Source organism: Pyrus communis, chromosome 4, assembly GCF_963583255.1.
Source record: "Pyrus communis chromosome 4, drPyrComm1.1, whole genome shotgun sequence".
Classification (NCBI taxonomy): Eukaryota; Viridiplantae; Streptophyta; class Magnoliopsida; order Rosales; family Rosaceae; genus Pyrus; species Pyrus communis.
The window spans coordinates 12,732,331-12,746,259 of NC_084806.1; the positions used below are offsets into that span (position 1 = coordinate 12,732,331).

The 13,929-nt window shown below is 39.8% G+C and overlaps 3 protein-coding genes across 5 annotated transcripts; 1 reads left to right on the forward strand and 2 right to left on the reverse strand.

Annotated features, from left to right (window-relative positions):
- Window positions 1-716: 716 nt before the first annotated feature.
- LOC137731418 (protein RDM1) lies at window positions 717-2,963 on the forward strand. 2 transcript variants are annotated; one of them, XM_068470525.1, is made up of 3 exons: window positions 717-795; window positions 1,642-1,820; window positions 2,459-2,963. In XM_068470525.1, the coding sequence occupies exons 2-3, from the start codon at window positions 1,661-1,663 to the stop codon at window positions 2,836-2,838; spliced, it is 540 nt and encodes a 179-aa protein (XP_068326626.1). In that variant the 5' UTR covers window positions 717-795; window positions 1,642-1,660; the 3' UTR covers window positions 2,839-2,963. The 2 variants fall into 2 exon arrangements, with proteins under 2 accessions (XP_068326626.1, XP_068326627.1); XM_068470526.1 differs by having other exon boundaries at window positions 747-848.
- Window positions 2,964-3,073: 110 nt separating this feature from the next.
- On the reverse strand, window positions 3,074-6,160 carry LOC137731417 (pentatricopeptide repeat-containing protein At3g22690). The gene has a single exon (XM_068470524.1). The coding sequence runs from the start codon at window positions 6,001-6,003 to the stop codon at window positions 3,469-3,471; it is 2,535 nt and encodes an 844-aa protein (XP_068326625.1). The 5' UTR covers window positions 6,004-6,160; the 3' UTR covers window positions 3,074-3,468.
- A 1,644-nt stretch (window positions 6,161-7,804) lies between these two features.
- Window positions 7,805-13,704, reverse strand: LOC137732304 (serine/threonine-protein kinase 52-like). Of its 2 annotated transcripts, XR_011068324.1 has the most exons (7): window positions 12,422-13,704; window positions 11,445-11,566; window positions 11,001-11,209; window positions 10,738-10,912; window positions 9,163-9,297; window positions 8,676-8,969; window positions 7,805-8,126 (listed from the first exon to the last, which is right to left on the reverse strand). XR_011068324.1 is itself a non-coding variant. In XM_068471610.1 (6 exons), exons 1-6 carry the CDS (start codon window positions 12,792-12,794, stop codon window positions 8,763-8,765), a joined length of 1,221 nt encoding a protein of 406 aa, XP_068327711.1. In that variant the 5' UTR covers window positions 12,795-13,704; the 3' UTR covers window positions 8,176-8,762. The 2 variants fall into 2 exon arrangements, 1 of the variants encoding a protein (XP_068327711.1); XM_068471610.1 differs by lacking the exon at window positions 7,805-8,126 and having other exon boundaries at window positions 8,176-8,969.
- Between the last annotated feature and the right edge of the window lie 225 nt (window positions 13,705-13,929).

Consider the following 13,929-nt stretch of genomic DNA (forward strand, 5'->3'; position numbering starts at 1 on the left):
ATTGTTACAATTTAATTATTATTTAATTGGTAGTTCTTGTTGTGAATTAAAAAGGAAAAAGGTTAAAACTAGGAACAAAAGAACAAAATCTTTTACCAATATAATGGAAGGGTAAAATGCTAACATTTGACTCTCATACATGCTAAGTACGCAAAGTTGATTGTCAGTCATTGTTACAATTAAACCCACACGCTAAAACCACTCCTTTTCATGAAAAAATCTTACTAGTTGATTGTCATTGTATATACTAGAACACGTGATCTGAGTGATGTTTTCTTTGAAAAATAAAAGAAAAGTTAAAGTTAGAAACAAAACAACAATAATTTTGAATTATACACTAAAAGAGAGGTCAAATGCTAACGTCTCTCATGCACGCTAATTATGCAAAATTGATAGTCAACCTTTACAATCGTTGGTTTTTCATACTAAGCATGTAAAAGTGATTGTCGGCCTTTATAATCGTTAGTTCTTCTTGCAAAGTCGTTGGCTCTTCATAATAGGCACGTAAAAGTGATTGTCGGCCTTTATAATCGTTAGTTTTTAATACAAAGCACTCAAAAGTGACTGTTAGTTATTGTTACCATTAGTTTATAATGGATCTCACACGTAAAAGGGTTGGGTCGGGGCGACCCATATGGTGAGCACATACGGACGGGCCAGTGATGGAGCCCAGAGTGGAACTCTCCTCAGTTACCTCTGCTTACTTATTCTATTACAAATTAGACCGAATTGGTACAACTGACTGAGAAAAGTTGACGTCACCACAAAAATTCGTTTCTCCTTTGCTGTTTACAGGTCAGTCAGTTCCAGTCCTCCGCTGCTCTCTCTCTCTCTCTCTCTGCAATTCAGTAAACTCTCGTACCTCTTATTTATTGGGTCTTCTAATTTGACAAATTGGGTGATTCAGTTCTGCCACTTTTGGGAAATTTTGAAGAATCAAGAATGTTTTTAGGATTTTTTTTTTTTTTTTTTTTTTTTTGAAATACGATGCAATTGAAAACTAATTAGGCAAAAATGGTTCATGGAAATTCACTGCAAGAATGCTTTGTAGAATTGTTAATTCTGACAAAGTTGATAGAATCGAGCGAAAATTTGAAAACCCATTTGGCAGAAGGAAATGGGTTCCCGGTAGAAATTGAAAAGATTAAAAATTGATGATTCATGATTTTGGTAGTCCAGATTAGATTAGCTTAGACTGTGCCTATTTATTGCATGCCTTTTATCCATAATTCATAACCTAATTTATCTGTTTAGGTTTTAATTTTTGCCTTTGGGAATTAGGAATAGAGAATTTTTGTGACAGTTGTTGTTCCCATGTGGGCAGCCATGGTTTTGAATTTAGCAGCAGGTATTGTCATGCATCTAGTTTCCTCGGAACGCCTTTGTAATTGAAGATTAGCAAAAAACCCGATGATAGGATGATTATGTTTCAAATGCCACCAGAATCTGTAATTTTCTCTGAAACCTTCCGTGTAGCAAACTTATCGAAATGATGCTTTATGGTGGTGGGTGGTGTGTATGCTGCAGAAATTGAGTAACTTATGGTTCTTTTGGGAGCTTAACTTTTTCGCGTTTTTTACTTCAGCTAGCTCTTTAATCTTGTACTCCCTGAGAATGCTGAGTGAGTGATGTTGTGTGCAGGTTTGCTGAGTGAGTGACTATGAAGAGGGCAGCTCCCTGGGATGAGCAGGTGGATGTTATTTCATCAGATGACTCTTCTTCCCCGGAAATGGAGATGGAATCCGTTAATGAGTGCGATAGCAAGCAGTCAGACACTAATATCACATTTGATCAACCTGACAAAGAAATAACACCAGAAGGTACGTGCAGTCAAGCTATTGGAGCCTTGTTTTGCTGAAACTGGTGAACCGATTTATGCTGAAATCGTATTGTTACTATCATTTAAGATTTATTGCTAGGTTTTTTCTAACTATAAAGAAGTACGAATTCCAGTTGAAATTGCTAGCGCTTTAAACATGCTTTTAAAATACCTTACATTCAAGTTTTGAGGAAGTTATCATCGTAGATGCTTATTATCAACCTTGTATAGACCCGTATCATGTTTAGATTACAGTGACTAATTCCATCAAGATGTTATTCATCTGTAAAAATTTCTGTTCCAAGCCATGCAATGCTGTTTGTTCCGGTAAATGGATTAACATTTTTCCATTTTATTACCGAAAACGCTCCTTGGCTAAGATAATCGGCCAGAAAGTTTTGTTTTTCCTTTTATTGCGGTGCAGTGGCTGGCTACATAGTTGGCTATATTAAATGCCAGTATGACGATGCGATTAACTTGTTAACTAAGCTGAATAAAATGCGGACTCACTATTGTTATTCTTGTCGTTTGAAATGTATGTTTCACACCTAATGAAGTGTACGTTAACACCCTTGATGAATCCAATGCTCTTGAATCGTTAGATAGCTTTTTATCCTCTAAACGTGTTTGTAATTGTAGGTGCTTTGGCACGAAGGGCAGAGATGTATCAAGACTACATGAAGCAGATCCCGATCCCATCAAACCGTGGCTCTGTTATTCCATTTACCTCATGGACGGGTTTAGGCAAGTCCATTAAGCAATTGTATGGACAACCTTTGCATTACCTCACCAATCTTCTCCTAAAACAGTGGGATCAGCTGAGGATCGGCAGTGAGGCGGAGTACAGGCCCTTGGATACCATCATTCATCCTTGTAAAGCTGAAGCCACCATCTGGCTCGTTGAAGAAGTCCACCGGCACACCTCATCTCATCATCATGTAGCAAATCTCTGGCTCAAAGATCCGATGCACCATGCCTCCATTGACGCCATATTTCCCCAGCTACGAAGCAAATCGTGATAGCCTAAAGGCATTTAGGACTGTTTTATGATGCTTGGTTATTTTGTCATGTAAAATGTTGGTTAAATTTTGTAGACTTGCTCTCTTTTGTATCCTGATGAAATAAAAACTTTGTTAACGCTCAAGCTTTAGAATGTCGGTTGTTAAGATCCTGAAAACAAAAAATGTTGATCGCATTTGAATTCAGTAGGCCTTCATTCTGAGAGGGACAAACCACCACGAAAGGTTGCTAGTCGTCGCTAAATCATTGGCGAAGTTGAAGCAGCTGGCTGCTCCTCACGCTTCTTTTTCGACGATGCATTGGTTCCTCAAATGTCTTCCTTTTCTCCGGATATGCTTGCACTTGATGGACGTTGGTATCATCCTGTTTCATGAGAACTGAGGCTTCTTGATGATGTCCGACGTTAGTATTATCGACGGATGAGGCCAAAACCGAGCCTGGGTTTCCAAGATCTGTGCCTCAATCCCAGTCCAAGGTGGAATATGCTTGATCCATAGATCAGTAGACGTCTTTCTTGAACAAGAAGAAAACTCGTAAGTACGATTTAAACATGCATTACTGACGGAAAGCCTGAGCAACGAGAATAACAAGGGTTCGAGAAAAGAAACCTTTCTTCAATTATATTTCTATCACCAGTAATCACCACAAGAGCAAAGCCCCTGACGGAAAAAATGGAACCTGTTGTTATCTCGAACGGTAATTTCCCGGTTGTATATTTTTGACACAAACTTGGCAAAGGAGTGACAATCAGAGCACATTCTGAGATTCTTAACCACACGAATCGGCACTCGTTGTCCTGTTCCAATGAGCCCGAAAGCAATGGCCAGTTTCTCACTGTGACGACTGAGCAAGTACTCCTTTTCCTTCTCATCAACATCAAGCAGTACATTGTCCAAATCCGGAACATGACCAACTTCTCTCAGTCTGAAATTTATTTCTTGTAGCATCGATGCAGTCTGGCTCTTCTCTGTGTTTGTATCACCACCAGACGTAAACTCATGGATCATTCCATTAACCTCTATGGAACTTGATCCGGGTACCTTGTGGACGCCTTTCTCCTTCAAATGCAGCCTCACTTTTGCAACGTCATCCCATTTCCCAGCAGATGCGTATATGTTTGATAGAAGCACATGAATCCCGGTCCTTTGAGTAGATAGTGTGGACATCTGTTCGGCCACGTATGATGCAATTTTAACATTCTTATAAGTTCGGCAAGCAGCCAAGAGAGTCCCCCAAATGACATCATTGGGGTCCATTGGCATACTCTTTACCAGATCAACAGCTTCTTCCAAGAGCCGCGCTCGGCCTAGCAGATCAACCATGCAACCATAATGAACAATGTGTGGGGAAATGCCATGAACAGACTTCATTGACCTGAAAATGTTCCATCCTTGTTCCACAAATCCAACATGGCTGCATGCCGTTAGTAGTGCCACAAAGACAACTTCATCTGGTTTCACTCCTTGCCTAATCATCTCATTGAAAAGCTCTAGAGCCCGTTCCCCATTTCCCTCCATGGCCATTGCTCCAATGGCTGCGGTCCATGCAGAAACATCTCTTCTCCTCATTTTATCGAACACCTTCATTGCACTCTGAGGATCGCCACATCTAGCGAACATGTCAACTAAGGCTGTGCCAAGCTGCATATCACAGTCGATTTTATTCTTCTCAATATAAGCATGGGTCCACTTTGCAAGATCAAGAGCTCCTAGATATCCACAGGCAGATGCCACTTCCACCATGGTCACCCTATCTCCTTTTATTCCCTCAGCCTGCATCACCCGAAAAAGCTCAATTGCTTCCTCAAACATACTTTCTTGGACCAAGGCACCAATCATGGTGTTCCAAGAGACAAGATCACTCGTTGGCATCTCATTGAACATTTGCCACGCTGACTTCACGGCACCACTTCTTACAAAACCAGCAATCACCGAGTTCCATGAAACTACAGTCCTATTCAACATATTATCAAAAATTCTGCAGGCCATCTCTTGTTTTCCACACTTCATGTACATGTCAATCATGGCATTACAGATAGCATCCCAACCTTCTAGTCCATTCCTTATAACATAACCATGGCAGCACTTTCCAGATATAGAATCGCCTAGTTGTGCACATGCTGAGATTGCAGATAACAATGTAACCCTGTCGGCTCTTGGACCCTGTCGCATCATTTCATCCAAGACAGAAAGTGCCTCCCTAGCCAGTCCCTGACGCACATAATTTGACAAAATTGTATTGTAAAGAACCAAATTCTTATCCACACATTCGTCAAAAATCTGCTTTGCAGCATCCGTTTCTCCACATTTCATATACATATCAACAAGTGCATTCACCATAAGCGTATTAACTTTCACTCCCGACTCTCCAAGGTAAGCACACACCCTCTCACTCAATTTAAGATCCTTCAACTTTGCACAAGCAGAAATGACACACACCATGGTAACTGAATTAGGTTCAAAACCCTCTGCCACCATCTCAAAAAACAAAGAAACAGCCTCCCTTGGGAAGTTCCTCCTAGCATAACCACAAATCAAACTAGTCCATGACACGATATTTCTCTCAGACATTCCATCAAACACCTTGCGTCCATAATCCAACTCCCCACACTCGGCATAAAAATGGATCAAAGAATTCTCAATAAACCTATCTCCCTCCAATCCCATCTTCACAAGCGCTCCATGGAGCTGAACCCCCTCACAGAAAGCCACAACCTTCGAGCAAGAGCTCAGCGCGAACGGAAACGTGAACTTATCGGGCAAAATCCCCCTCACTGCCATCTGAACATAAAGCAAGATAGCCTCATCACTGAGCCCTGCACTTGCATAACCCCTTATCAGAGAATTGCACACGAACAACACACCCTTTGTTTCTTGGTCCCCAAGGAACAAGTCGAAGGCTTTTCGGGCGTACTCCAAGCTTTCGGAGGTGCCCATTTCGGCGCATGTAGAAATTAGCCTGGTGACAGTGGATGGTTTGCTGCCATGGCCGGTTTTGGTGATGTGACAGTGGAGCTGCTTTACTTCGTTCATGGTTTTGCAGTTTCTGAGTAACCCAGTTGGGGAAGTTTCCATGGCTGTGGTTTTGGGTTCGTTTTGGGTGGTGGGAGCTGCGAAGCTTGGGGCGGCGGAGACCAGAGGGCTCAGTTGGAGCGTCGCAGCCATTGTTTGGGGTTTGCACCAACTGTGCCAACTAACTTAACTGAAATGTTTCAATTGCTTCCTTCTGCGTTGGGATTGGACTCTTGAATCGTATTGGATTTCATCATACTGTTTTGTGGAAATTTTTTCCCTCTGTTTTCCAATTGAGCGGATATTTTTATTTTTTATTTTTTGAGATGACAATTTCTTCAAAATTTAGAGAAAATATTAGAAAATGATAATCGCCTCTTTTTCTTTTTTATTTTCTGGTGCACACCATTGTTTAATTATGGTGTATAATTATGTATTTCGTTTTCTTTATATTTAAATAAACGTGTGTGGAAATCAACTTTCAAAATTGAAACTTATGTGCATTCATCTACTGTATTTGAGAACGTATATAGGATTTTAAGTTAGAATTTGCAAAAGTTTTTTTTTTTTTTTCATCAGCAGTATTTAAGTTGCATGACATTCATTTCTTTCCAAAAATAACATTAAAAAAATTAAGCGATAAACTGCAATTTTTTTCCAGAGTCTTTATCCAAACAAGATTACAAGCTATAAAGGTAAATATATCTGCGACAAGGTTTCATACTTTGAAAACGTGTCACGATTGTTTCATTGTCAATACAAAAAAACATTGTTCTCAATGTAGACAATTAAGTTATAATTAACTATTGTTCTCTCATTATGTTGCGGAGTAGACTTTTTTACGATATTCATGACAAAAAATGTTCTGCTCACTGAGGCAATTGTAATCAATAAAATTAAAGTAAATTCAATAAGTAAATACACATATTGAAATACTCGGTGCATTTTTTATTCCATATTATTTTTAGAGTATCGAAAACACAAGTCACCTAGTGTATTATTTCAAGTATTAGGATGAGAATGACCTAGAAGTCAATGTGTCACATCCCCGCCCGGGGGGGGGGGCACTTCCTGGGCCCACTCCACCACCGTAGCACGATATTGTCCGCTTTGAGCCCCAACCACGCCCTCACGGTTTTGTTTCTGGGAACTCACACGAGAACTTCAACCACGCCCTCACGGTTTTGTTTCTGGGAACTCACACGAGAACTTCCCAGTGGGTCACCCATCATGGTAGTGCTCTTGCGTGCTACTTGCTTAACTTTGGAGTTCCCATGGAACCCGAAATCAGTGAGCTCCCAAAAGGACTCGTGCTAGGTAGAGATGGGAATATACATATAAGGATCACTCCCCTGGACGATGTGGGATGTCACAATCCACCCCCTTTAGGAGCCCGACGTCCTCGTTGACACACCACAACCAGGGTTAGGCTCTGATACCAAATTGTCACATCTCGGCCCCGGAGGGACCACTTCCCAGGCCCGCTCCACCATTGTAGCACGATATTGTCCGCTTTGGGTCCCGACCACGCCCTCACAGTTTTGTTTCTGGGAACTCACACGAGAACTTTCCAGTGGGTCACCCATCATGGGAGTACTCTCGCGCGCTACTCGTTTAACTTCAGACCTCCCATGGAACCCGAAGTCAGTGAGCTCCCAAAAGGCCTCGTGCTAGGTAGAGATGGGAATATAAATATAAGGATCATTTCCCTAGATGATGTGAGATGTCACACAATGTGTCCCAAAACATAAAATATTTTAATCAAAACAAATTTACGTATTATAATTTGAGTCAAATAATAACATTTGAAGTCTCTTTTTTTTTTATGGCTTTGCCTTTGACCCGTGGAGACGTGTTGGACAACCCAAACATGTTAGGCACTTAGGCTGCATCTAAAAATCTCAGAAGGTGATTCATCGTATAAAAAGTATCTCAGTAGGTACTGCTTCACCCCTCATATTTTATTATTTTTTTTAACTTATAATTAAATAAAAATTGCAATTTCCAAAAACGAAAAAACAAACAAACATCCTTTCCCTAATTTTTCGATACCGACATGTTGTTACCAACACCAGATTTCACAGGTGCAAAGGCAGCTCCAAACTTATCTGGAATCAAAACAATGACTCAAAAAACTGCTTGCAGAACTTCCTACAGCAGCTGCTGCTCTTCTCCTCCACCTCAGCTAGACTTGGGTGGTCCTCCGAGATCCTCACAGCCACTCTCCGGGCTTTTGGGTGGTCCGGTGACCACCCAGGTTCTATAATGAATCCGCTCTGCATGTAGTTACGTTTTGTTAGCTACAATAATATGAGATATTTGAGGAAAGGTAAGTTGTTGGTTTTGTGTTACATCCATAATAGAGAAACTTAATTATAACATGTGCATGTCACATTCTTTATCTCTTATCAGGTGATGATATTATTGTACAATGGAACAATGGAAAATGCTCAGAATGGTTGAATGCTTCAGCCTCTGTAAACCACAGAGGAATGTTCATATTCCTTCTCACTCTCACACAAAGAAATCGCGCACTGCCAATGTCAGTTACGTAGCTGGAGCTCACACATTCATCAAAGCGATCTCAGCCGTTCATCTTCCTATAGTCTACGATTCTAACACATGGCATTCATAGCTTTACATTATGAGGCTTACACTCGGACCAGTTGATATGGCATGACGCAGTATTGACACAGAACCACATCACAAACACAAGATGGAATAGAGATTGATGGGAAAATCATAAACCTTTCTTTGTTGATTCAATAAAAAACAAGTTCGCAACCTTAAGAGAGTCTGCAACTGCATATCAGAGAAAACCTTACCACTCTTTCTGTTTTTATCTTATTTCTGGCAAGAAAACAGCCCGATCAATTTTCTTTGGTGGTTGGTACAAATAAAGGGTAATAAGCTCATGGACCGCGAGTGGGAGCAAAACAAAAACAGCCCGGAGAACGGTCTTCAGGTATCATTCCGCCTCCTTTGCTCGTATCAATTGCTTCCAACATTTTCACCACCTCACCCATTTCAGGACGTTTGTCTGCATTTCCATCCCAGCACATGCGCATGATGTTTGCCAAAGAACTTGGACAACATTTGGGGATTTCTGGCCGTAGATTCTGATAACAAAATCGTATAATATGCACAATGAAACGCTCATAGAAAGTTATATGTCAAATCTTTAACAGAACAAAAAATTAAAATCTTTACTAAGACAACCACGAAAGTTCATTCAGACTGAACCAACAGAGAAATGTAAACTCTACGTCCTCTTATGTAAAAAAGAGCCATCTATTCATAGAACAAACTTACCTGCCGAACAACCGCAGATGATACATCAGCAAAGCTAAGATCCGGGTAGGGCATGTCACAGCAATAAATTTCCCATAGACATATGCCAAAGCTATAGACATCACATCTTCTATTGTAAGGCTTACCATCCAGAACCTATATAAATATCTTGTCAGCTTAATGGTTTACCATTGAAAACCCTACATGCTACCACATGAGCTACTGTACTGAACCGTGTGTTCAAACATGCAATGAGAGATGTAAGGAGAGGAGAGAATGTGATAAGTTTAATTTTTGTTCATTGACATTCATTTCAAACCCAATAATGTACATAAAATTGGAAAGAAAAAAAATTACGTAGCCTGTAGATATTTGTAACTAACAGCACAAGTGATGGTTTTACCTCATCAAGGAGGAACAAAAAGCAATTAACCCCCATAAACTCTAGGCTCGTTCCAATGATAACTTCTAATTCTACACTTAATAGTTAGACCCTTTTGTCCAAACCCCGATCACAACCCTCAACCGGCACACATCCCTTTTTTTCTTGATATCATAGCCATAATACCTTCTCTCTCTATCCACTCTCTAACAACCTTCTCAAAAGGTTGGCCCTTTATGTGCCAAGTATTAGTTCAGGCGAGGGCCTGGAATCCTTAATCTGTACCATCAGTAACAATGGCTTCAGTATGATCTACAATTATGATCCTGCAATCCGCAACTCTTCAACTAAACCCTATCACCTTCCCCTTCTCTCTCTTTCATCTAAAGCTCGATTCAACTTAATCAGTCAAGCTAATTTTTAGTAACACGAAAAGGTCATGAAACTAGTTAAATGCTCAGTGGTGTTGCTCATGTATTTAATAAGAGGTTATTAGACTCAACCTCAACGTATTACTTGTTGGGTTCTGATGCCTGGGGATTGCAAGAATGCCAAGGGAGACGATCAGGAGGACATTGAATTCCTAATCAAGTTTGGATGCTAAAAAAGTTCTCATTTGAGTCCTTGTGTTCATCGCCTTCACTTGCAAATTTGGTGGGGTTAAGAGTAAGGGGTCATAAGCTGGGATGGAGAAGTAGTTAGTGCAAATAAGTGTCGATTTGCCCAGGCAAAAGTAAAAGGAAGGTAGCTTTGTAATACTATCTTTACTACTATGAATACCAGCTACAACAAGCAATCCCCAACATTTCAATAGGGATGTTGAGACCCTGTCAGAGCTTTCCTTCATACCGTTTTCCTGAGCCTAGTTACCTTTGCATTTGCCCCACAACAGGCTTATGGCATTTTGGTCTCCTTGGAAAATATGTGGGTAAGGTTTGGGCAGGTAGTTTAGGCTTTTCTCACATGAAAGGCACGCGCTCACATGTGAAAGCCACAAGTTATTTCCACCCATTTTAAAGGGCAATACCAAACAAAAAGATGCATTTAGAAACTATGCATAATTATAGGAGTTAATTGATGACATTAAAAGTGTAGCGAGGTTTGTCGTATTTCTCTTTTCTTTTTGTTCTTGTATTCCAAGTTCATAGAGCACAACTAAAGAATTAGCTTTTAAGGGTAACAAAACATGTAAAGATATTAACTAGCGTGAATACCTCTGGAGCCATGTATCCAAGGGTACCAGTTTCACCAGTCATGTCCCTTGGATTCTGAGCTTCAACACGAGCGACACCAAAATCAGCTATTTTAAGGTTTATGCGAGTATCAAGTAGCATATTCTCTGTTTTGACATCACGGTGTACAATCTTCTGAGAATGCAGATAGCTAAGACTGCAAGGGGAAAGGTAAAAAACCCGGATCAACAAAAATTTACTGGAAAAGTATATGGTCCTGAAATGTAGAGAACAATCGAACTCACCCTCTAGAAAGGTCCAAAGCAAGTTGGACCACAACCTTAAAGGCAAGTTTCTTATGCCTATTTCTTATCAAGTACTGCTTTAGTGTCCCACCAGCGACATACTCCACAATAACACAACATGCTCTAGCAGGATGTGAAATTACACCGTCACTTGAAGAGCCTTTTGTAGGAATCTTAAGATCTGAAGTTCCCATTGAAGCTCCAATGAACTGTGATAAAAGAGGGGAGTGGAGAGAATCGTTAAAACCCAAAGGATTATAATAAACAAAGAACCACACTGAGGAACTGAGACACTACTATTTTACCAAATCATTTAGTAAAATAACTATCAAGATCACCAGCACAAAATGGAAATGATAATCACTCCACAGCTGACAATATATTGAACATTAATGGTGCAGATTTCAAACTGAACACAAGATATAAAGAAGAATTGGTATGTACCTTTGTAACATTAGGATGGTCAAGCTTGTGCCAAACAGCAACTTCTTTTTGAAACGATGCCCGCAGAGCAGCAGTTTCAGCAATTGTGGCATAGCCATCCTCCCCCCAGTCCAACAGCTTCACTATAATATTTAGCATGAGATTGCAATTAGAATTCGATATACATGCAAACAACGAAGCAAACAATTTTGTTGCTCTTATTTGACATCAGTTTGTTAGTCGTAGTCCAAATTTAAATCGCTAATGTTATACAATATCAAAAAGCCAAGATTCAAGCATAATGCTACCATGAAAAATGATCAAACTCCACTGGATTCCAGATAAGTTTACATTGTCGGAAGCATCCAAGAGAGCATACATGAGGTTCAACACCTCCTTACATGACTGATAAACACTTAGCGAGAAGAGAGTGAAACAACAGGATTTATGTCACATATTCGCCTTTAGACAGAAAGTTCGATAAACATCAGTACACAATTGACCATACATGCAATGGTACTTTCAATAACGGAAGCCAAAAAGTGTAAATACAATTCATATTATTAGAGAGTTGCTGCAGTATCATATCAGAATTATGTGGTTTTGATGTGTCGATCAAAATTCGACTTAAGCCCTGCAATCACAACCTTCTAATACATCACTACGTCAAGATAAGGTGAATATCTAAAGATAAATTAGCATGCATACCATGACCATATAAAACTCACATGTCATGGCTCAAATGTGAACATGTAACACGTAATCCAGTTTATGCCTAAAAATTTGATATATTCCAAATTAGTGCTTTAACATCACCATTATTCAAATTCTAATATTACATCGTTATCGTTACACTCCAATCCAAATTGAAATTAGTGATGAGATCCCAAATTAACATCAGAGATACAAAGAGAATATGTAATCAAAACAAAAACACGATATCCTACAGGACCAATCAAAATCAAAATTACAATGGAAATGGCATTATCAGTGATTACCTGCAACATCTTCATCATCATAGGTACCCCTGAATATGGTACCATAGGTCCCCCGAGCTACAATGTATCTTATTTCCAATTTAGCTAAATCAATCTCCCATTCTTCCTTAGGCCTGGTTCTCTCAATGTTTTTGGACCAAACCCGGCTCAAATGCTTCTCAAGCTGTATATCTAAGTTCTTCAAATCGATTTTATCCGCTCGGAAGATCATCTCTTTGTTACTAATACTTCCTGTGCCCGTAATATTTGGTTCCACCTCTTTGAAACTCACACTCCCTGCACTTCTAAGTTTTGACTTCATATTACCTTTCAAGTGATCCACCATGTTTGGTACATCCGCAACTTCAACGTTCTCACTTGTCCTTGAATCCATTGCCAACAATCAATGCAGCACAACCGAAACACAGAACACCAACTACCAAATAGTAATCGAAACAACAAAAAACAATCAAAAGAAAACAAGCAAATCCCAAAAACAAATCTGTGTCAAACTGCTGTCTTAGAGAGACATGATCAACAAAGCTTCAAATTTTCGTCGTCATCTCATCATCATCTTTGCCAGATTCGGATGAATCCCATCAATGACAAATGCTCAAAACAGATAAATTCGAAGAGCCTTTCGGGTTAACAAATCGATTTAACCAACAAAGGTATCCTTAAATTCAACGAACAGAAAAATATGATCCAATTGAAACTCAATCACAACCACCAAATTGCCTCCAGTATTGATAATCATGCGCCAAAGAGAAAAATCGATTGCAGCTTCCCTTCTTTTATATTCCCAGTTCAAAAACAATCTTCAAAATCCCAAGTACCTCGTCACCAACCACTCCCTTTTCATTTTTCTTTTTTCCAAAAAATAAATAAATCAAAAAATGGCAATAAACTCTAAGAAAACGACTCAATTTCCACAACCAGATATATAAGATTCAAACAAAACAAACCCTTCAGGTACAAATCAAACCCACGGACAAGCACCAGAAGGATTTCACGCGTGCAAAAAAAATCCCAATCGATCCCAAAAGATGAATAATTTATAGAGATAGGCGAAAAGGTTGGCCCTTGAACACTACAGAATAGAAGAAAGACAAAGTTGTCTTAACAACAATAAACAAACAGAAAGACAACGTTTTTGGGGTGTTTTGGCAGGTTGGGGCTAATAGGTTGTCTATCGTTTCTGTTTGGTTTTTCCTTTGCGGATGAGATTTCGCGAGAGGATTAACCAAAAACCAGAACAGGCAGCCACAGCCAGAAGGCAGAAGCGAATGAATGAGAGTTTTAGAGAGAGAGAGAGAGAGAGAGGGGAGGAGAGAGAAAAAGGGGAGAGGAGCGAGAGAAAAGCGCGGGTTTGCCTAATGTACGGCTTTAGAGGAGAGAGACAGGCTGTTTCAAAAATTAAGGAAAAGAAAAAGGACGAGAGGTACAATTGAGAGGTACAGACGGATACGGGAAAAGCGGCGACAAATTAGTTGGACAAAAACTCAATCTTTTTTCGGTTTTTGTTGAAA